This window comes from Colossoma macropomum, unplaced genomic scaffold, assembly GCF_904425465.1.
Source record: "Colossoma macropomum unplaced genomic scaffold, Colossoma_macropomum, whole genome shotgun sequence".
NCBI lineage: Eukaryota > Metazoa > Chordata > Actinopteri > Characiformes > Serrasalmidae > Colossoma > Colossoma macropomum.
The window spans coordinates 45,394,644-45,418,624 of NW_023494789.1; the positions used below are offsets into that span (position 1 = coordinate 45,394,644).

The following is a 23,981-nucleotide window of genomic DNA, read 5'->3' on the forward strand; positions in this document are numbered from 1 at the left end:
TCACAGAGTACAATGTCTTGGTAAGCCGGCCTACGTAAGCCCAAAGAGAGGACTGCCGAGTGGGAACTTCCCTCAGCTTTATCGTGCAGGACTTTGGGCTTATGTTGTGTCCCCAGAGTACTATCCCGTAGACACACTGCTCTTGGTCGGAGTAGGTCTTTGGTTCTCATATATTGTAAACTCTTTCAGCTCTTTGCTGTTAGATACTGCTGTGGAGGAGTCTCTGCTCCTGGGACATTGAATGGGCGGGGCGTAGCGCGTAGTCCTCACACCACACCTTCTTCTTTTGCTTGCACTGACAGTAAGTCTGATACAAACCGCTACAGACATTTGTGTTTTGAAAGTGAAGAGGACAGTTCATGCCAGAAATGGATCGTGAATGGACATCAGTGGTGGCTACTCTGACATGTTGTACCGGTGCCACTGTGCTGCTCCTGAAGTGGCTCGGACACCAGAAGGTCCAGAAGAAGATCCAGCGAGCCCGGGCGAGGAGAGATGCAGGACTCAGCCAGGCACAGCAGACCGTGCAAGAGTTCAAGGAAAAGGTAAAAAAGGCACAAATCCCCTCTTACACACCTGTTGCACAACGGAGAAGGCGGAGCACGCTCTGCATGCACGTGGCATGATGACCTGTCACATCTGAACCTTCTGTAAAGGGTAGAAAATTCAGTGGTTGAGATTTAAACGAAGTTATTCGGAGTGTTTTGATGTGAAGTGGTTCATTTATATAGAAACTTACCTACTGAGATTTCTTCGCAGTGGTGGTGATAGAAACACAAATATAGCCATTTTATTTATTTTCCAAAACCAGGGTTGTATTCAGTAGTATCTGTATTCAGTCCTAGTTACATTTTGTAAAGGCAGTATTTAGAAAACAGTTACATTTTTAGGAGAATACTTTGAGATTACTTGCCCACTAAATAATGAAAAACATGCAATATTTAAAAGAAAAAACATCAATGCTTGTTTAGAAACTATTTTAGAATCAGTGCACAACATAGCAAACATGCTTGTTAGACGAATTCTTAGTGGCTTCTTTACAAACACTGAAATTCATGCTAAAGCCTGAGTAGACCGATAAATCATTGTCATGAATCAGTTATTAATCTCAGTGTTACTGAGCAGTTTTAAAGGAATGATTAAATTAATAATCTTCTTAATTAGTAGTGGACTTGTTTGCAAGTGATAAGTTTAGCATAGGTGTTGTATTTCTGCTTGGGGGTTTGTGGGAGCAGCACAGGACTGAAGCAGGCAGTGAGAAATTTTTTTCTTTTTTTAAATGATAAGGAATTTTCATAATACATATGAACAGAATAGTTACATGAAGACAACTGCCAACCAGTAACAGCTAGGAACAGTATGAATAATAAAAAAAAAAAGGTTTCCCCCCTGCCTTACCAAGATGTATTGCAAATGCATTCTAATACATTATGAATATGTTTCTTTTTATGTATTGTAATAGGATACATTAATGAATACATTTTAGGACAGTGTGTTCAGTATTCAGCCACCACAACTTTTTCAAAGTATTTTGCCCAACACTGTACAAACCCACCAGTGAACCTAAAAATGTCTTGTGAGTCTTCATATGTAATGTTGATGATGGTAAAATACCGGTAAACCTGGAAAAAAAAGAGTTTTTTGGGGACTGTTTAAATCACAATGCCATGCATATACCCCTCTGAATGGATTAAAATAAAAGAATCTAGGCCTAAACTTAATCACAAAACTATTATAACATAATGTCTCAGACATCAGAGTGAGTTTTCATAAAACATTTGAAAAAAAGATGGTGCTTCAAGGGTTCTTTAGTAAAGAAAATGGTTCTATGTAGAACCCTGAACACTCAAGGAACCCTTTGCATGCTTAAAGGGTTCTTTGCAGCATGAAAGCGTGAGAGAGCCATATCTGTGTATCATCTGCAAAACTGTGGTAATTAATGTTGTTCTGTAGCATTTGATCAAAAGGCAGCATAGACAGATTGAACAAAAGAGAGTCTGAGAACTGATCCCTGGAGGACTCCGTATGTCAATGCCACCCTTTCAGATTTATAACTGCTAACAGTGACAAAGTAACTCCGGCCTTATAAATACAACCTGAACAAATTAAGGACTGTCTCGACAAGTCTGACCCAGTTTTTCAACCTTTCTAGAAGTATTTTATGATCTATAGTGTCTAAATCAGCTCTAAGATGTACCAGATATGATATTTTACCTGAGTCAGTATTCAGCCATATATCATTCAGCACTTTTATAAGGGCAGTTTGAGTACTGTTGTGAGGTTGGAAGCATGTTTGAAATTAGTCAAAATAAGATTTTAAGTTAAAAAAATTTATGAATTGAGTGTAAATAACTTTCTTAATTATTTTAGCTAAAGGAAGAAAAGATGATTTGAGTATAATAATAGTAATATAATTATAATAATAATAACAATAATAATAATCATCTTTATTTATATAGTACCTTTCATACAGGAGAGCAGTTCAACGTGCGTTACAAAGAAAAAAGTGACTTTCAGAGTAAATAAGAAATTAAAGAAAAGATTTCATAAAATACATGATATAAATAAAAGCAACATAAACTAAAATCAGAGCAAAGCTAATCTGCACAATATATTTTAAGATTCATTTTAAAGGCATTAAGTAATTCAGTGAAGAGAATTCCAGAGCTTTGGGCCGTAATGACTAAATGCAGCCTCTCTACTCCTCAGCCTTGTTTTAGGGACTTCAGGCTATCAGATGACCTAAATCCAAGTAGGAACATATCTGACAGTAATTTCATTAAGGTAGACCTGTGCCAGGCCACATAGGAGAGCATTACAGTAGTGTAGTCAAGATGTCCTGAACCTTTTAGATATTATGAAGGTGATAGTAAGCAGTTTTGCAGATTGTATTTATGTGATTTATGAAGCTTTCTGTTTGCTCAGAGTTTTCTTGACTCTTACCAGTGCAGCAACAACCATGACGTTAGATATTGTCAAGTTAAAATGATCTAAATGTACATCAGCTGACTCTACACTTTTGTTTGGTGACACAGCTATGGCCTCCATAAACTATGTACTAGGAGAGAGGTCAGAGATCAATAATCAAAGAAGACACAGAGATGATCAGAAAGGGCCAAGTCCTTAATCATAATGGCACAATATAGAGATCCTTGAATATAACCAGGTCCAGGGTGTGGCTTAGAGTGTGCATAGGCTCTTTGACTTGCTGCTAAAGACCAAAAGTGTCAAGTAAGGCAAAAACTTCTCTGGCATTATTGTCCGTGTCACCATCTATGTGGATGTCACTGATTATGATAAAAATAATAGTAATCAGTGAAGATAACTGACATTGGTTCCGTGAATATTGCAGAGTATCTTGGGGGTCTGTAAATGATTCAAATTCTGGGAGCACCTTTTCAATGTGAAACAGCGGTGTATCACAGAAATAAAGTTACCAAGTGCACTGTCTTTGTACTGGAATGCATCTACAAATAGAACAGCTGCTCCAGCTGACAGTTCACAGTAATTTAGTTTGCAGGATCTGTGTTATTGAGAATAGTGGCACTGCTGCCCTCTGCTAACCGCATCTCAGTGAGAAGCAGAAAATCTAGACTGTAAGATATTGTAATGTCATTCACCAAAATGATTTGTTGGCTTGAGATCTGAAAATCAAGTGGAGCTGGCTTTGAAGAGATAATGGGAGCCCCTGGGGCAGTCTGAGGTTGCTGTGATACAGCTACCAGATTAGACTGGTTTACCGAAGCTGAATGCACTCGATTACTTCTGTTTCTAATCAACACAGGAATAAAGGACATTACAGGCATACTGGATTCCAGCTGGTTCCCAGAATAACTGTCTCTACCTTCTCTACTGTGGCACCTGAGCACATCACAGAGTGCTATCAGTGTTTTGTAACTCTGCTGCTGCTGTCAGTCGCACACACTGAACTATATGCTGCTCTATGCTGCCAGAGGAAGTGAAGGACAAGACTGCTGCTGATGGTGTTGAAGTGGCCCAAGAGATCTTTCTGAGCAAAGAGGGGGACAGGGACATGGGGAGGGAGAGGGGGACAGGGACATGGGGAGGGAGAGGGGGACAGGGACATGGGGAGGGTGTACTCAATGCTTTTTGGGTAACAGCGAAACAACATTGACATTAGTTATAGTAAATATGGTATTGATGCCTACAAATGCAGGTGAACGTTTAACAGTGTCACTAAAGAGATTTTAAAAATGTTCATATTATACACATGTATATGTTGTCTGAGCTGAGGTAATGAAAGAACAACAGCATGTGGGAAAAGTATACTAACGTCTTGAATTGTGCAAAACACATGAATGAATTGATGAATGAATATACAACCTGTACTACATGTAACCATCATGTAGTCAGTTTACTGTCAATGGGACCCAATATTGTGTTCATATTCCTTTCTCTCCTGTTTTTGCAGAATCCTGGGCTTGATCTGAGTCCCATTGTGGATCTTCCCTTGGCTGAGCTCACTAAGCAGATAAAAGCTGGATCCCTGCAACCTGATGCTGTGCTCCATGCCTACATGGACAAGGTTCAGTCCACTTACATCTCATGATCCTTTAGAGCAATGTTCTGCAGCGTTTCGCATCTTACTACAATCATCAAAGGGCTCTTTTAAAATCATCAGTTAATCTTTAATAGCCTACAATATGTATACACTTATCCAACATCACATTTTGAACATTTTGTTCTGGTCTGCCCACAAGTACAGTCTCATTTTCAAAAAAGTTGGGACGCTGTGCAAAACGTAAATAAAAACAAAATGCAATGATGTGCAAATCATTTAAACCCTATATTTAACTGAAAATAGTACAAAGACAACATAACTGAAAAAATGTTGTTGTTCTTTGAAAAACATATGCCCAGTTAGAATTTGATGCCAACAACACGTTCCAAAAAAGTTGAGATGGGAGCAACAAAAGGCTGGTAAACTTGTGTAAGTTGGTGGCAACAGGTCAGTAACATGATATGGGCATAAAAGAGCATCCCAGAGAGTCTTTCAGAAGTAAAGATGAGGATGGGTTCACCAAACTGTGAAAGACTGCACCATCAAATAGTGCAACAATTTAAGAATAACGTTTCTCGACATAAAATAGCAAAGAACTTTTGCTTTTCATCATCTACAGCACACAATAACATTCGGAGAATCTGGAGAAATCTCTGTATGCAAGGGACAAGGCCAAAAAACAGTATTTGCTGGCCATGATCTTTGGGCCCTCAGGCAGCACTGCATTTGAAACAGACATGATTCTGTAGTGGAAATCACTGCATGAGCTCAGAAACACTTCCATAAACCACTGTCTGTGAACACAGTTCATCACTGCATCTATGAATGCACGTTAAAACTCTGAAACGCAAAGAGGAAACCATATATAAGCAGGATCAAGGAATGCTGCCGCCTTCTCTGGGCTCAAGCTCATTTAAAACGGACTGAGGCGAAGTGGAAAATTGTCCTGTGGTCCGACAAATCAAAATTTGAAATTCTTTTTGGAAATCGTTGACACTGTGTCCTCTGGGCTAAAGACCACTCAGCTTGTTATCAGTGCACAGTTCAAAAGACAGTATTCATGATGGTTATGGGTGGTGTGCACATCTGGAAAGGCACCATTAATGCTGAATGATATATACAGGTTTGGGCAACATATGCTGCCATCCAGATGACGTCTTTTTCAGGGAAGGATTTGCTTATTTCAGCAAGACGATGCCAAACCACATTCTGCATGTATTACAACAGCATTGCTCCATATTTAAAGAGTCCAGGTGCTAAACTGACCTGCCTGCAGTCCAGACCTGTCACCACTGAAAACATTTGCCGCATTATGAAATGAAAAATACGACAAAAGAGATCTTGAACTGTTGAGAAACTGAAATCCTATATGAAACAAGAATGGGAAAACATTTCACTTTCAAAACTAAATCAATTGGTCTCCAGTTCCCAAACACTTACAGAGAGTTGCTAAAAGAACAGGTGATGAAACACAGTGGTAAACATGCTCCTGTCCCAACTTTTTTGGAATGTGTTGTCGGCATCAAATTCAAAATGGGCATATATTTTTCAAAAAATAAAAGGATTTCTCAGTTTCAACATTTGATATGTTGTCTTTGTAGTATTTTGCTTTAAAAATATGGCTCACATGATTTGCATATCATTGCATTCTATTTTTATTTACATTCGCACAGCATCTGAACTTTTTTGAAAATGGGGGTTGTATTTCTCAGGCATTTTAAGATGTAATTGTTGTCAACCCATATGGTTTACCCATATAAAATATTTATAATTTTTCCACAGGGAAACCCTTTAAACAGAGCATTACTTGGAAGTCTTGACTTTCAGAGGGAATGGAAATTATAAGTATAAATCATGTGACATACAGACAGGGAGTGAGGGAGTTAGTTATTTATTCAGTTAGTTAGTTAGTTAGTTCGTTACTTTGTTAGTTAGTTAGTTTGTTCGTTACTTCGTTCATCAATCCTGAAACAAATTGGAGAATTATATCACGAACAGAAGTGACATTGAAAGATGTACATGCAGTCGCATACAATGATGATATTATGATAATATAATACACCAGATATACACTCTCAGAAAATAGGTACTAACTTGCCACTGGGATGGTACCCTCAGGGTTATGTCCTCAGATGCATATGTTAGAAAACATAATTGATCCTAAAGACCTTTGCTGTGCATGTGAGTATTGTGTGTGTGGGAGAGAGTCTGCAGCTGTAAAATGAACAGTGTGTAACAAAATGTTCACTAACCTGAGCAGATCGTTCACAGTAGCATCCTCTGCTCAGAATTTAACACATTTTAATAATTTAGCATAAATGCTAATGGATAAGTGCTGATTGCAGCAGCTACAAACTAAAAACTTACGAAAACCGTGATTTAAACTGGGTCTTAGAAAGTGTAACTAACTCAAGTACATGACTTACAAGGATCATACAGTTAGTAAAGGATACTGACTTCATTCACCCATACTGCAGCACGTGATAAACTGAATTAACTCTACTGTTGTTAGTTTCTCCTGAACCTGCAATGTTCAGGAGGGGCCGAAGTAAAACACTTTTTTTCTCTAATACAACCCTGATTTTTTTAGAGGTCAAGTTTGCCCTGTGCTGGAAGCTGTTTGCATCGCCCATATTTGGGAAGTATCTGATTTAAATGAAATTAAATGACGATTAATGTTGGAATTTTCTGGCGTACCCCCAGTGTCATTTGACATACCCCTGCCAGCATGCGTACCATAGTTTGGGAACCACTGCTCTACAGGGAACAAATGTAAATATTGCATTTTCTTTAAACTATAGTGCACAATTTCCATTTTTAACATATTAAAAAATAAAACATAAAATGTCCAGTGTTTCATAACTTTTGCACAGGCCAGATTTTATGTTTTTTAATATGTCAAATAAACAGTAATTGTACAATACAATGTATTCTCTGTAGAAGATATGTACTTGTTTCTACTTAGAAAATTAACAAAACATCAGTTTGGGTCAGGGCTGTTTTGCACACAACTGAACTAAAACTGAGAAATACAGACTGAAATGTTATTTGGGGAAAAATAATTGTCAGAAAGCAAGGTAAAATGTCATTTGAATGGAAGTCTATGGAGAAACATGCTTTTTCTCACCAGATGGGATTTATGTCACTACTGTACCATGTTCTTGCTGACCATAGCTTTACATTTCAGTACATTATGTCAGACGCTGACTCATGTCTGTCATGTTTACTCTGCAAACCATTAACTGAGAATGAGCAAGGTAAAGACACCTATGCCCCACGTTTATAACTTTACATGAAACTGGTTATATAACTGATCTTTCATGAGACTGTTTATTAACCTGAATTCTGAACTGGGTGCACTGAATTTTTCAGGGTCACATTTTTTCACAGGTTTTTTAACCATAGGACATCTGAACCACAACAAGAAGTTGAACAACGCAGACTAACTTGTATGTTCTGATCAGATCTGTTTTCAAATGACAGTCTGTTCTTTCACTTTTAGACTGGAGTATTAAGCTTTTTAAAACATCATTACAGTGCCCCAGATTTATAGTGCAAGATCATTTTGTCGACATGTAGAGGCAGGTGATGGGAGAGAAGTGCTGGGAAGGTTAACAGTGCAGATTTTGTAAAGCCTTTCAAGCAATCTGATGCTTTGTGAGACGTGATATGGATGCCAAGACTGTTTTTTTGTAGGCTTGTTTATGTAGTTTAGTAAATGATTAGGTTGTCACTACTGCTTGACTAAAAGTCTCTAAAAATAGTTTATCTTGACCTGTTTGAGCCTTACACAATGTTTTTCCAGGCTTATGTACAACCATTCTTTTTAAGCATAGATAAGGCCTGGTTATACACTTGAATGCCAAAGTTTGAATTTCATAGTTTGCTGATTTTCCTTAGTGAAAATAAGTAAACACATTCTCTACAGGGAACAAACTTAAATATGGCATTTTCAGCAAAAAAGTGTACAGTTTCTGTTTATTTGCTGAGTCTAACATATTGGAAAAAACAAAACATAAAGTGTGCCATAACTATTGTTTCCATTGTGTAAAATTCAGCAAATAAACTGTAATTGTGCTTTAAAATGTACAGCAAAATGTGTTCTCTGTAGAGGTTGTGTTAACTTATTTTCACTTGGAAAATCAACAAAATATATAATATGGCCATAGTCGCCCATACTTTTGCATACACCTGTATGTTGCTGGCAGGGGTGGATGAAATACAGAGAAACTATACTTAAGTGAAATCTTAAAAGTAGAAGTACAGAGCAAAGGTAAAAAATATCAACATACTCAAGTATATTAAACTAAAAAGTAAATGCTTTAACAGATAAAATAAAAGTCAGGTGTTCCATGATGTGGTGATGTTCGATGGTGTGACTAAAGAGCACTACAAAGATGAAAATATAAATATAAATATAAATCATGTGTACCATGCTTTTCTATTCCAATTTGTCAGACCTCAAAAAATAAAAATCCTGATGCATATCATAAAATCCTCTAGTTCTTCATCAGTGGTCAAAGATGCTGCCCACAGGACACTGTTGGATAGATATTTTTGGTTAGTGGACTATTCTCAGTCCAGCAGTGACCCTGAGGTCTTAAAAACTCCAGCAGGGCAAATTTTTCATACAACTGAACTAAAACCAAGAAATACAGACTGAAATGTTATTTGAGGAAAAATAATTGTCAGAAAGCAAGGTAAAATGGAAGTCTATGGAGAAACATGCTTTGTTGGCACCAGTTTGGATTCAGGTCACTACTGTACCATGTACTCACATGTTCTTGCAGATTATGGCTTTACATTTCAATACATTATGTCAGACCCTGACTCACACGTGTCATGTTTACTCTGCAAACCATTAACTGAGAAAGTGCAAGGTAAAGACACCTATGCCCCACTTTTATAACTTTACATGAAACGGTGCATTATTCAAAACCATTTGTCTTGGCAGTATGTGTGTTTTTGCTTGTAAAATCACTATTTTATTAGAACAAATGCAAATAAACATAAATACAGTAAAAAGCCAAAACAGATGTTGGATGATAACTACAAGTAATACTAGGCTGCCATGAGGAGAGGTTTGGAAATGGTTAAACGAGCACACTGACATACAAAAATCAATACTTACTGTAAAAATATAATTTGTATTTATTAGTGTAGTATTAATATTATGAATAATACTGCTTTTTTCTGAGCAAATAAATGCTTACTGTCCAGATAAATAGCTATTTAAATCTAATTTGATCAACTTTTTCAGAAAGCTGGATGTTATTTTCTATCACTTAGTATACACATCATTCTTCCAGATTGGTTCAGAGTTGGAAACACATTTCGGACTCAAAACTGACCTGGACTTTAATTTAAATCCTTTTGCTGTGACTGACTCTATGTCCTAATTATGTTTGTTTTATTAAAACAAATGATTAAACATTCAATTTTGTCACTACCAAAATCATCCAAATGTTTCAGTAGTGACTGTTTAGATGGTTATTTTAGCTAATTTTGAGCATAACTCAAAAGCACCAGCCAGTACATGATTGAAAAAATGCATATTTAAGTTTGTATCCTGTAGAGGATGTGTTAACTTATGTTTATCTAGAAAATCAACAAAACACGATCTTGAAACTTGTGCATGTATATAAATTTAGCAATTTTTACCATATGACATTTTGTTGATGTCTTTTTAACTTCAGTCATAGTGGTGCTTGTTGATCATTTAACATGACCTGCCCTGCATATAGCTGAATGTGTTAGTTTATAGTGGCTCTATTTGATTGATCAGTAGTGAGGATGTCCCTGTGTTTCGGTCTACAGGTTCTGGAGGTGAACAGGAAACTGAACTGCAGCACTGACGTTCTGATGGAAAGCGTGAAGCAGTTGTCAGAAATCGAGTCCCACAGAGATGGCCTTCTCTGCGGAGTTCCCATAAGCATTAAGGAAAACATTGGGTACAAGGTACAGAGAGGGGAAAAATAGTTTTCTTTTGTTAAGGATGTAAAAATGCTATGAAGGTAGCAATTGCTGCATCAATTTTGTAATGTTAGATATGATTATGTCTAACAGAAAGCTTTGAGCATTGTTTTTATTGTCTGTATTACACTACTGTGTAACTACACTGTATGTCCAAAGGCGTCCAGGCAGCCCTTCCAATCAGTGAGTTTAGTAACTTTAAGGTGTATTCATTACTGACATAGGTGTTCACTTACACACACAGTTTAATAATCTCATCACATGAGCCTAATGTCACCATACCACAATGCCAAGCATATACTAGAGGGATATAATGCCCCCAGCACTATAGAGCAGAACTGTGTTCTCTGGAGTGGAGGACCATCCGATAGCTTTGGAATCGGATGAATGGTGTTTGTGATACAGAACTGATCATCTATCATCAGTACCTTACCTCACTAATGTTTTTGTGGCTGAAAGCAATCAAATCCTCACAGCAATGTTCCAGCGTCTAGTGTAAAGCCTTCCCACAGGAGTAGAGGTTGTTAGTGCAGCAAAAGAGAACCGACTTCCTAGTAATACAGTTGATTTCAGAAGATACACTGGATGATCAGATGTCTGCAAACTTTTGGACATACAGTCATGCAGAAGTTTTGTTGATTTTTAAAGTAAAAAAGGAAAAACATCCTTTTAAAAAATTGGAATTTTTTCTGTATATTTTAATGTACTGTATATAGTTTAACATACTGGAAAAAAATAAAATATGAAATGTGACATAACTTTTGCACAGGCATTTTTCCCCAATATGTTAAATACGTAAAGAGTAAGTGGGTTCTCTGTCGAGGATGTGTACAACAAAGCAAACCATGTTAATTTGACCATGGGCAGCTAAAATTTTGCATATGACTGTGTCAGTCACTTTTGTGTATTAAGTGTATTTTTAAAGATGATCCTAAATTGTTCCAGTAAAATCAGAGATTTGAGACATTTGGATCAGAGTGATAAAAAAGCTCAAAATTATACAGTAAAAGCCCAAATGTGTCTGGAGGAACTATTTACACAATATTGAAATACAGGTCATAAAAACAATACACAAAGCAAAATTTTATTTTGGCCAAAAGCGATGCAGTTCAGTCCCCACCCTCAGGTCAATGCATCACAATGCACCAGTAGACATGTAGTGCTATAACAGCATCCATACATGCCAATGCCACCACGTTTAACATATGAGGTGGCTAGCTTTGGGTCATGAGCCGTGCCGTTTTTTTTATATATATAACATTCCTCTGTACATCAGTCTGGTAGAAGCTGACCTTTGTCCCACAAACATGTGATTTTTTGCAACCTTATATACAATTTTAATCTGGACTTTCTGTTCATCCATTATCAGTAAATGTCATTTTGAGCTGAGGTCAAGTTATTCCCTTCGTGATTGTCCTTGACACATTGATGCCTACCTTCTGGATAATGTTCGTGGTCTGTTGAGCAGTTAAGCTGTTGAGCTGTTGATGGTTGCTAAACTCACCAGTGCATTCTTGCATATTGAAAATACACCCTTCCTTTGGCACACCTTATGATGGCCTACTGTCCTGGCATTGACATTTTGTTGTTTTACTTATAACACAATTTTTTCCCGCATGTGATTCTTCAATTACCTTTTTATTTTAGTATTTTTACAGAATTTGAAAGCACCATCATGGTCGTCAAAGTGCTCCCCAAATGGTCCACATTTTTCCACCAACACAACAACAACATTTAGTGTCAGACATTTCCCCAGTGTGTGAACATTTTATGAGCTTTTCTTCTATGAAGTTACAATTTCAGAGAAATTTGTTTGCTCCTCATGCTAAGACAGAACAACTATATATATATATATATATATATATATATATATATATATATTTATATATATTATAACTGTTTAGAAACAAATGTAAGCATCAGAAGGCTAAAACATTCTTTAATGCAAGTTAAAATCAAAAGATTTCATTTCTAGTTATTTTTGAGCATTTCTAGTTGTCCATTTATCATGAAATTTGTACACAATGAAAAGGACATCTGCAGTGATCAAATGAAGTAAAAAAAAATAAAATTTGAAAAAAATGGAGATCTTTTTTTTGGACAGAGACAGTATGCAAATGCCTAAACTTAATTCTGGATCTTTTGTTAGATCTTTTGTGCATGATGACACAGTGCTGACCAAGAAATGACTGAGCAGCTAATTGTACAGTTACTTTTGGTTCCCTTAAAGAAGAATTCCTAATCAAGGGGAATTGATGTGAAATGGTTCATTGTAGAGAAACTTACTGACTCATATTTCTTTACAGTGGTGTTGATAAGAACCAGGGGTCACAATGTCAACAACACATATGCATAGGCTATCTTTGATCAATATATTGTAATTTGAAATTGATTGTTTTTGATGTAATTGATTTCTGTCTTTGCAACTGAGTATATCCCCTTGCTGTTGTACTGTTACTTTAAAACCTACACATGTGAGGGAAATGTTTGTTTGGGTCTTCAAAAAAGGAGTAGGTTGAAAGAGTTACTTTATGTGTGTGTCTTCTGACTTTTAATGTGTACTAGTGGTAAACCTGAAAAAATACGTTTTCTTTGGGGACTATTTTGTCTTTCAAAACCCAGCTTGTACCTCTCTACGATGAACAGATTTTTAAAAAGTATGTTTTAGCCCAAAACCTTTTGTAAAACTCTAAATGTCTAAATTAGTAAAATGTCTCAGGCATCAGGCAGCGTATTCATAACCATTGGATTTAATTACGTTCTATGAGGTACCTTTGAGAGGCATTTCATTTTCAGATGTCTAGTTCCTATCATCACTACTGTGAACAATTTTGAGTTGTTAAGTTTCTCTAGAACTGAGCATTTCACATCAAAACACTCTGAATGACTTTGCTTATGTTAACCAATGCAGAAAGTTAGAAAAATTGGTTGAATTCTCTCATAAATGGAAGGGCTATGTATGTAAAAGTTGTGCAAATGATTTTTGTGTGTCTCTGTATGTGTCTGTGTGAATTCAGGGCCATGACTCTACTTGTGGCATGTTGTGTAGGCTGGATGACCCTGCAGTAATGGACAGTGTGGTGGTCACTGTACTGAAGAGGCAGGGAGCAATTCCCTTTATCAAAACCAATGTTCCACAGGGCCTTCTCAAGTAAGAAACTTCAGCATTTACAAAGCAACCTAATACACACCCAGGGTTGGGTAGTAAATCCAGGAGTATGTTCAAATCACATACAATCTATTTAAATTTCAGTAGTTTTTTTTGGCATAACTAATATCTTGGGCTTTTTACCAAAAATATTTGAAACTGTGGCTGGATTCACAAAAAGAACAACTTTTAAAGGTTCTTAAGGCACATACTAAGAAGTTTGTAAGAAAGTTCTTAAATTGAATTCTTGAAAAAACTTAGGAAGTTTTCAGATATTCTTATCAGGTCATCTTAATTAGTTCCTCAAGCCTTTTCTTATGTAGGCTATAATGCATTTTGTAGCTTACCATAAACACTGTGAGATAAATTTTTCATTTGTATGAATTGTTATTTCTATTATTTAATCCATCAGATGACAGCAAAATGGAGGAAATACATCAAACCAAGCATTGAAAAACATAGCAAACAAGAACTGGAGGTGATAGTGGAAGAAATAGCCAACAAGAAAAAAAACACGATAATAGTGGGGTGATGGCAGAAAGCAAGAGACAAGGATGGGCAGGAGCAGCAGAGGCAGTGTCCATGTTTGTTAAATTTAGATGTTTACCTCATTATTTCTTAGAGCCTAAGACAAGTGTGAGGCTATCGTAATATTAAGAAAACATTTAAGGACAGAATGTTTTCAAGAACACCACTTGTTCTTAGAATTACTCTCAAGAAATTAGAATTCTTAAGAGAATTTCTAAGAAGTTATTTGAAGAATAGCAATTTTTCTGAACTTTTTTTTTAAGAATGATGTTGAGAAAAAACACACATTTAAGAAAATCTTCTTTCTTAAGAAAGAAAATTTTTGTGAATTTTGTGAATCCGGCCCCATGTGTTTATCCTGATGTTGTATACCGCCTGATTCTACAGCAGTAAAGTGATCTGACACTAAGCTCATTTAATCAGTGTTTGCTGCTCCATAAAAAAAAAGTTCCATTTGACTGGATCTAAATCAAAATTTTGCGAATGTTAACCTGCCAAATGTTAAAATGTTATTAAAGTGAGTTAATATTATCTACACTTCCGGAACTTTAAAACAGAGCACAGTCTCGTAAGTGGTAGTTTTGTTTTTGTGAAAAAAAGTAATATGAGTAAATTATTATTATTTGTAACTAAAATAATCAGCTCCCACTTAGAAATTATGAAATTATGCTTTTTTTTAATTTATTGAACACATTTGTGTGGGCTGCTGAAACCACAGAGGGTTAACTAGCCTTATTGTTTCTATGCACTGTAGTTATGAATGTAGTAACCCAATCTACGGGATGACCGTGAACCCCTGCAACCTGCAGAAGACGTGTGGCGGCTCGTCGGGAGGGGAGGGCGCTTTGATTGGAGGGGGTGGCTCTATCCTGGGTGTGGGGACTGACATTGGTGGAAGCATTCGCATCCCAGCATCCTTCTGTGGCATCTGTGGCTTCAAGCCCACATCCAACAGGATAAGGTTTTTATGCATGCTTATGTACCTTAAGACTGGAAAAGGTAGTAGTCAGTCAGCCAAGACATTTTGTTTTTTACACTAGAGCCATAAGGCTAATGTAGTGAATAAGTAATGGAAGCTTATGCTGCGCTTACATGTTAGTGACACATAAATGATGGCAAACCGGATATTCTGTTGTTTTTAATAGAGCTTTGATGGAAAATTCTCCCACCACCAGCAGCAATGTTCCGCTAACTGCAGCGGTGCACAGTACATTCCATCAGGAATTAAGTTTTCATTTGCTATCAGTGGTGGAATAAATCAGATGTTTTTCAGATGTTTTTTCAGAAATGTAGGTGCTGAATGCTTGTATTTGAAGCCCAGGTATACCTGTTAACATTAGTCAAACACCCAAATTTCAACACACGATTTATTTATTTTAGAATAACACTATTGGGAAACGCGTTTAGGATAAAATATTGGCTAACATCTTCGACCTGCATATAGGCAGAAATAGCACTATTACCATAGCAATGTTTACGTGACTGCATGCTACTGTTTTGCCTATTTTGCTATGAGGTGCGGAACAACAGTTTTTCAATGCCAACATGTAAGCATAGCATTATACCCCACAAATTAGCATTGTACAAACTGTATACCTGTAATCATCACATGCTTACCTCAAACAGCATTGAGTTATCTTAGACTTTTAAGTAATCTTAGACTTTTGTGCTTCTGATAGCTTATGTGGCTTGTATAACATACTGTTCTCTATAAAATGTATCTGAATTACAACCCCAATTCCAAAAAAGTATGTAAATAAAAACAGAATGCAATGATTTGCAAATCATCTTGTAGACCCATATTTTATTCACAGTAGATCATAGAACACATCAGATGTTGAAAGTGAGACATTTTGCCATTTCATGAAAAACATTAACTCATTTAAAACTTGATGGCAGCAACGCATCTCAAAAAATTTGGAACAGGGCCATGTCTACCATTGTGTAGCATCCCCTCCTTTTTTTTAACAACAGTCTGTAAATGTCTGGGAAGTGAGGAGACCAATGCTGGAGTTTTGGGAGAGGAATGTTGTCCCATTTTTGTCTGATGTAGGATTCTAGCTGCTCAACAGTCCTGGGTCTTCTTTGCCAGATTTTTTGTTTTATAATGCGCCAAATGTTTTCTGTTGGTGAAAGGTCTGGACTGCAGGCAGGCTTCTTCTGTGAAGCCACGCTGTGGTGATGGATGCAGTATGTGGTTTAGCATTATCTTGCTGAAATATGCAAGGCCTTCCCTGAGAGCCCATGCAGTGAGCCCATGCAGTGATTTCCAGTACAGAATTTAATGCTGTTTTTAATGCAGTGCCGCCTGAGGGCCCGACGATCACGAGCATCCAATATTAACCGTCGACCTTGCCCCTTGCCTACAGCAATTTTTCCAGATTCTCTGAATCTTCTGATGACATTATGTACTGTAGATGGTGGGATATCCAAAGTCTTCGAAATTTTACATTGAGGAACATATTTTTGAAATTATTGTACAATTTTTAGACGTAGTTTTTCACAGATTGGTGAACCTCATCTTTGCTTCTAAAAGACTCTGCCTCTCTAAAATGCTCTTTTTATACCCAGTCATGTGAATTAGGTACAAATTGCTCCTGTAGCTGTTTTTTTTTTTTTTATTAGTACCACTTACTTTTCCAGCCTATTGTTGCCCCTGTCCCAACCTTTATGAGATTGCTGCCATCAAATTCAAAAGTTAATGTTTTTCGTGAAATGGTAACATGTCTCACTTTCAAAATCAGATATGTGTTCTATGTTCTATTGTGAATAAAATATGGGTCTATGAGATTTGCAAGTCATTGCATTCTGTTTTTATTTACATTTATTTACATTTTACACAGTGTCCCAACGTTTTTGGAATTGGGGTACATTACATGCCCACAAAGAGTAGTAGCAGCCATCATCAAACCTTTTCCATAGTTTTTACCATTTTGATCGATAGATACAGTGGCATGATTCACACACATTTGTAGAACTATCATTTAATATTTTGTTGATAAAATGTATTGATATTGATGATGAACATTTATCAGGAACGCTAATTTTATCCTGTCTATTTTGCATGTAGTTTGCGTGGAGCAAATTCTTGTGTCAAAGGCATAAAGTCAGGTACAGTATTAAAATATGTTCCCTCAACTTTCTAGAGCATGCAGCAAACATTATTGTCAGATATTTGGAAAACCTAGTGTAATTGTGCAATTGGAATAAAACTGTGTTATAAAATAAAACTTAATTACAGTCATGTCTTCCATTGGTCCCATGGCCCGAGATGTGGAGAGTTTGGCTCTGTGCATGAGAGCTTTGCTTTGTGAGGACATGTTTACTCTGGACCCTACAGTTCCACCGTTACCATTCAACCAACAGGTACTGCACTCAGTATTCTTCAGTACTACAGGTTTGATAATGGCTTTAACGTCCTTGCCCTTGTCTTTATCTGGTTTCTCTTCTTGTTCACTTTCCCTTGTATCTCGGGCCATGTGATTTTGTTTGTTAAGGTTTTCTTGCTCTGCCCTTGTACCATCCTCGGCACCTATATCTTGTCTGTAGCCCTTCTCTGTAATTGTTCATAGGTGCTTCTTGTTCGTCTGACCTAGTATAAACACCCTATATCTTGGTCTTTGCTTGACATCGTCTTAACTAATGTAGTGTTTGTTACCTTGCTCTTGTATGTACCCTTGTTTAGTTTTCTTGTTTTTCTGTTTCACCTCTCAGTGTAATTTCTCATCTGTTTTCTTTGTTTGTTCCTTGTCATGGATTATCATCATCACTGTGTGGGCTTACTTGCACTTGTATCCTGCCTCCATGCCTCCTGGTTACATGGCTCACAATATCAATAACACCTTCTCTCTTTGCACAGGTGTATGAAAGTTCAGATCGCCTGAGGATAGGCTACTATGAGAACGATGGGTACCTGCAGCCATCTCCGAGCATGGCCCGAGCTTTGCAAGAGACCAAGAAACTTCTGGAACAAGCAGGCCACACGGTATCCACATGGTGCTTTTAATGAAAATGTGCTAAACAGCTGCATAAAATAAAAAAAAAATAGATGATGATGCACTAGAATTTAAGTGTGTTCCATGTAGAGACATTATTATATATGTCTCTAACATTATTACATTATTATATATGTATATATAATAGGGAGAGAGAGACCTATATAAGTTACAATATTTTTTTGTCTTTTTTTAACTCCATATGGCAGATCTTCTTTACATTATGTCACAATTTCATGGTAAATGGACCAATAGAAATGCTCCAAAATCACTTGGAATAAAACTTCTTTGTTATCATACATTGAAAGTTCAGACCATGTCATTTTGCATTCTCCATTTTTTTTTAACCAGCAATATGAGGTAAAGCTATAATCAGTATCTGGTTCTCCATATAGAAAGTTTAGATCTGCCATTTATACAGCATGTGTTAGTGTCCAGACTGCAGCTGTGCACATTTTAGTCTTCCTCTCTGTCCCTGCTACAGCTGGTTCCATTTAAGCCCCCAGAAATCTACACCGCCATGCATGAATATGTTGTGAAAGGCGCTGTTGCTGATGGAGCCACCACCCTTCTAAGCCAACTGTGAGTCAAATCTTTCTCCCTTAATGTATCATTAGTATTTGACAGCTACTGTTGATCGTCCTTTGGTTCCTTAAAGCAGTGGTTCTTGTATTGTTTTATCCCGTCACAACTCACAACACATAGGGATGGAACAAAAGAATGGACCGCAGGGCAGTGGTTCTCAAACTGGTCCTCTGGGCATCTGCTCTACAGAACCTTTCAAAAGATGGTTCTTTAAAGAACCATTTTTGTAAATTTGATGTGCGAGAAAGAAGAACGTTTTTGACAATTAAAAAACACCTACATAAAATAAAGGTAAACTGTACACCTTAGCCTGGGAACATTTACATTTAGGGCAGAAACCTATCTCACATAAGTACGTGAAGGCAAATGATAAAGACCTGTCCTGTTGTACAAACTTAGAGTCTGTGTGATTTAGAAATCATAATACATTTTTCTTCTGCATTGATAGGAGGGGGGTTGTGGGAGGTGAAACATATTATTGGTTAATATTACTCTATATCAGAAGACATTTTAGAGGGTCAAAGTCAACACTTTGATAGAAGATTATGACAAAACAGAACAAATTTTGTCTTTTAGGAAGAATGGAAAGATTATTCAGCATCTTAGGGTTACTCTATAGTGCTCCTATTGCATTATAGCACATTTTAGAATGCAAGAATAAACGTGAAAAAATGAAATAAATTTTAGCAGTAAAATATGAAAGGAGTGTGTTTATTATGAAAAACATCACAGCTGTGATTAGGTTGCAGTAGATCATCCACGCTATGATTTTATTAAGTAAAAAAAAAGTAAAGAGGAAAAAAAAACAGGCCTTAAATATTCTTTCAAATGTATGTTTTAATATATGTTTTTAATATTTCTTCTGCCAAAAAATGTAGCTCCAGCAGCTTACAATGTTGTATAAAGTAAAATAATTAAATAATTAACATAGATTTTGCATATACATAACATAATTATTGTCAGGATTTCACAATATTTAACATTGATTTTTCACACTAACAGAGTGTTCATTATGTTATTGTGAAATCAACTTATCTTAAGATAATAACACAACAAATTACTGAGAGGTTGAAGTTGAGCTCTACAGCACAGCATTATGGAATATGACAGCAGCTGAGAGTTAAAAAGGCATAAACATTTTACTAAAACACAAACTATTGTTTTTTGGTAATACCAGATATAAGTTTTTGGTCATGTTTGTGCAAACTATATGCAAAATGTCTGTAAAAGGTGTATTTGAATTTTAGAAATGCATACTTGAGATATTTTTTGCATGTACAGCTTAATATATAGTGAATAAATATGTTTTTTGTACTTTGTAACTTTTTTTCATTTGTAAATTTATAGTCCATCAGTGGCTACTGAGTTGCATTACATGTATGGTTATTATGTAAAAGTACAGATCACAGCACATCACAGTGATCTTAATATTTTATTGTATTTACTGATAATAAATTACAGTAAACTACTGTAAAAGTTATGCAACTAGTAGATGGTAATTTGTCTGTAATTTCACAGTGCAATGTTTTAGTCTAGGTTTTATTTCTGGCCTTGCACTAATCCTTGTTGTTCCCTTTGTGATTTCAGCAAGGGCGGCCCTGTTGATCCTTGTGTGCAGTCTCAGATCATGCCTTATATCTTTCCTCGCTTTGTTAACAAAATTTTCTCCATCATCCTCAAACCTATCGTGAGTGACTTTTATTGTTCCCATACAGAAAAGTCATGTTTATATACTCTAACTGAGGAAGTAGTATAAATGTAATTCAAATAATTTCAGGCAATAAAGAAACATGTCTATAAATAGATGGTGATTAAAGGTATCTGTACTATTTGTGATTCTCCTTAGTACCCACGTATGGCTGCAGTTTTGGATGCAATTCATGGAGTCAAGTAAGAATGAAAATGCCAAGTGAACAAAAATGACTGTTGGTCCACTGTTTTTAACAGAATTGAATTCAGCTTTTTTAAAGACTAAGTCATAGAACAGTTCATGCTTTTGTACAAAGCTAAACTGATATACCAGATATGGTCCTGTCTGACTCAGGTGTGGTTGGTGCTGGAATATTTCAAACTCAGTTTATATGGGTAATTAAGGGGCACAGAAAGTTATTGTTTTAGACTATAGAGTAAAAGCCATGTTTTATATTGCATCTATATTTATTATGTTGACTTGATCAAACAGCTTTGTGTGTGTGTGTGTGTGTGTGTGTCCATAGCTCTGTTGCAGAACTGTGGAAACAACACTACACTATTGAGGTATTGATATGAATGTGATATGAGTACTTGTCTATTTTTAATCAGTTCAAATACATTTCTTGTCCACTTTATTAGAAACCCCTACTTGATACTTCCATTTATTAGCCACTTTATGAGCTCCAGCTATCTATAAGGCGGTATGGTCAGAAACTAAGGATGTATCTGGGTACTCAAGTACTCAGCGGTTGCGTAAATATAACTTTTAAAATGGGGTGTCCAGGTTACACCCAGAGATTTTATTGGGGTGGCACTCTTCTCTGCACATATTTAAACTGTATCTATCCATCATTTCCACATGAAGAAAATATTTCATCAACACAATTATTGTCAAAAGTAAACTAAAAGACAAATTTGATGCAATACATTTTATTCATTTTTGAGGAAATCCTGTATTTGTATTAAGTTAAATGCTTCACTTTTGTTTCAGTACACAAATGTTTAACTTTTTACATAAAGTTTCATGTAGACAGACTACAGAAGTTATTTATTTAGGCCTCATGTGTCAAGCTGCAGTCCCTGTGGGCCAGACCACTGCAGACTATAGCACATATTAAACACACCTTAGCTTATCAGCTAACTAGCGAGGCCTTCATGAGGTGAATTCAGAGTGTTATGTGAAGGTAAACGCTAATCCCCGTAGCACTTGTTTGACAAGCCTGCTTTAGGCCCTTGCTATACATGAGTCTAATGATTATAAAGCTGTACAGACAGCACTGTGTAAGGTAAGAGAGAATAGGCTGTTCTAGCTTTAGCACAAATTTATTCTACAAATAGAATCAAGCCTCCAACACATGCATGTTTTCACCTGTAAAAAGTAACTAGTTAACATGATAAACAAAGAGCCCATGCAAAAGGCACAAACGCACATTCACTTGCCTGTTTTCTTTGCAAATTAGCCTATTAAATGCAGCATCATCAACTCTTATAACTGACTGGTAACTACCCTGATGGCAGATTTTCTTCGTAACATGTAACTGTTCACATGGGGTAGGTAGGGTGACTGTTTTCTCTGGTTTCTGCTTTATTGATGATGGCTGTCTGTCTCATTGTATATTACTGGAGTGGCCAGAAGGGTAGCCATGATTCATATTAGGGTGACACTGGCCATCCCATGCCACTCCTGGTACTCTGTTAACCATTCAAGGTGCCAGCATTCAAGTACTGAAATCACTGTTCAAGTATTCACTTTGTCTTTTCACAGAAAGATGGAGAAAATATATAGACCAGCAATTCAGTGAAACCGTTTATGCTTTAACATGACTGCAAAGTGTGACATTCACTCACATTTGAGAGTAAGTAAATTTGTAGCACGTCATGTGCTACCCTGACCTCAGGAAAGACGCTGGAGGCAGGGTTGAAGTTTGCAGCAGCCATTTTAATTTTCGCTCCAAACACACACAAAACAAACTTTTTCTCACTTGAGCTTCAGCTCTTTAGTCTTCCGTCTCTTGCTACTTCTGCTCGTCCCTCCCTCCCTCTCTGTGTTCCCACTGCTCCTGAGCCTAGAGGGAAAATGGCTTGTTGCTCCGCCTCCCCATCGCCTCCCCTTCTCCGCATCTCGGCCACCTGGTTCGAACTTGAGGTGTAGTGAAGCGGCCTCACTGAGGAACAGGGGGCGGGGCCTGGGCAGAGGAGTTAGGGACTCGCATCCCGTCTTCATGCCTCTCGTTGCTGTCATCGCCATCGTCCCTTCTCTGGCGGCTGACGTCCTCCTCCTGCTGTCACTCGCATCCCTCAGCGATGTGCGGGATCCGGATGACGGGGATGGGTGCTCGGCACAATATTACACTCTGTTACGATAAAACTTTAGTGCCTTAACATGGGCCTTGTTAAGGTTGTGACTGAGAAGACAAAGAGAGCACAACTGGGTTTGGCGCAGCTTTTTTGCTAACTACTCTAGCTAATGTAGCTAGGTACAGAAACAGTGAAAATAGATTTCAAACAAACTAACATGTTGGCACATTGTCCACCTGTAAGAAGACAATGAGTCCTCATCAGTATGCAGTGCTGTACTGGTTACCTTGCTTAGCTCACATGAACCTCTGAAGAAGTAACTAGTTGGTCTTTGTTACTCATCCAACATGAAAACATAGGGATTTCTCTCAGCTATTTTTAAATAATAAGTCATATTTTAAAATGGGTTCTTCTGCATGCTGCTACACCAGTGTGGTCACCTAAAGAGCCCTACATTCATGTATATTAATCTTGGCTGAAATCCATTTGTCCTTGTTTTTTCCTTCCTTGCGGTTAACCGATAATTGGTTCACAGGGATGCGTAGTAAGGAAAACATGTAACAGCGTTACATAATCAGGATACAAAAAAGCAACTGTGTTCTGTTAGTTACAGTAAAAAGACAGTAATCAGATTACAAGTACATTATAAAATCAGGGGTGAATACCAGGAGGATTACATTTAAATGCAAACTTGTCATTTGCAGAAATTCGCCTTTTTCATGATAAATATGTCACAAATATGTCCCTTGCAAATGTTTTGCATTTCCTTGGAAAAAATGCGTTCCCTCACAAATGTTTTGCATTCCCTTGCAAAAAAATTGCATTCCCTTGCAAAATATCCACTCCATCTGACACTTGGCATTGTGCTTGGTGATGTAAAGCTTGCATGCAGCTGCTCGGCCATGGAAACCTGTGCCATGAAATGTTGGAGAGTTTTACGCACGATGTGGCACCTCAGCGCTTGGTGACCCCGTTCTGTAAATTTACATGGTCTGCCACTTTGTCGCTGAGTTGCTTCCACTTTTCAATAATACCACTCACAGTTGATTGTGAAATATCTAGGAGGAAATAAATTTTGCAAACTGACTTGTCGCAATGGTGGCATCCTATTACATTACCACACTCAAATTCAGTGAGCTCTTTAGAATGACCCATTCTTTCAGAAATGTTTGTGAAGGCAGACTGCATGGCAAGGTGCTTGATTTTATACACTTGTGGCAATGGGACCAAATGAAACACC

The 23,981-nt window shown here is 37.0% G+C and overlaps 1 protein-coding gene across 2 annotated transcripts in view; it reads left to right on the plus strand.

Moving 5' to 3' along the window:
• LOC118808643 (fatty-acid amide hydrolase 1) overlaps nucleotides 1–23,981 on the plus strand; it is a 31,472-nt gene continuing 7,491 nt past the window's right edge. For both annotated transcript variants that reach the window (XR_005007294.1, XM_036571475.1), the window contains exons 1-12: nucleotides 1–545; nucleotides 4,433–4,546; nucleotides 10,340–10,480; nucleotides 13,513–13,646; nucleotides 14,926–15,132; nucleotides 17,242–17,282; nucleotides 17,413–17,537; nucleotides 18,031–18,156; nucleotides 18,651–18,748; nucleotides 20,339–20,438; nucleotides 20,598–20,641; nucleotides 20,968–21,007. Coding sequence is in view for 1 of the 2 variants with exons in the window: in XM_036571475.1 (XP_036427368.1) it covers nucleotides 360–545; nucleotides 4,433–4,546; nucleotides 10,340–10,480; nucleotides 13,513–13,646; nucleotides 14,926–15,132; nucleotides 17,242–17,282; nucleotides 17,413–17,537; nucleotides 18,031–18,156; nucleotides 18,651–18,748; nucleotides 20,339–20,438; nucleotides 20,598–20,641; nucleotides 20,968–21,007 (1,356 nt within the window). In the remaining variant the exon portion in view is untranslated. The remainder of the gene's footprint in view (nucleotides 546–4,432; nucleotides 4,547–10,339; nucleotides 10,481–13,512; nucleotides 13,647–14,925; nucleotides 15,133–17,241; nucleotides 17,283–17,412; nucleotides 17,538–18,030; nucleotides 18,157–18,650; nucleotides 18,749–20,338; nucleotides 20,439–20,597; nucleotides 20,642–20,967; nucleotides 21,008–23,981) is intronic.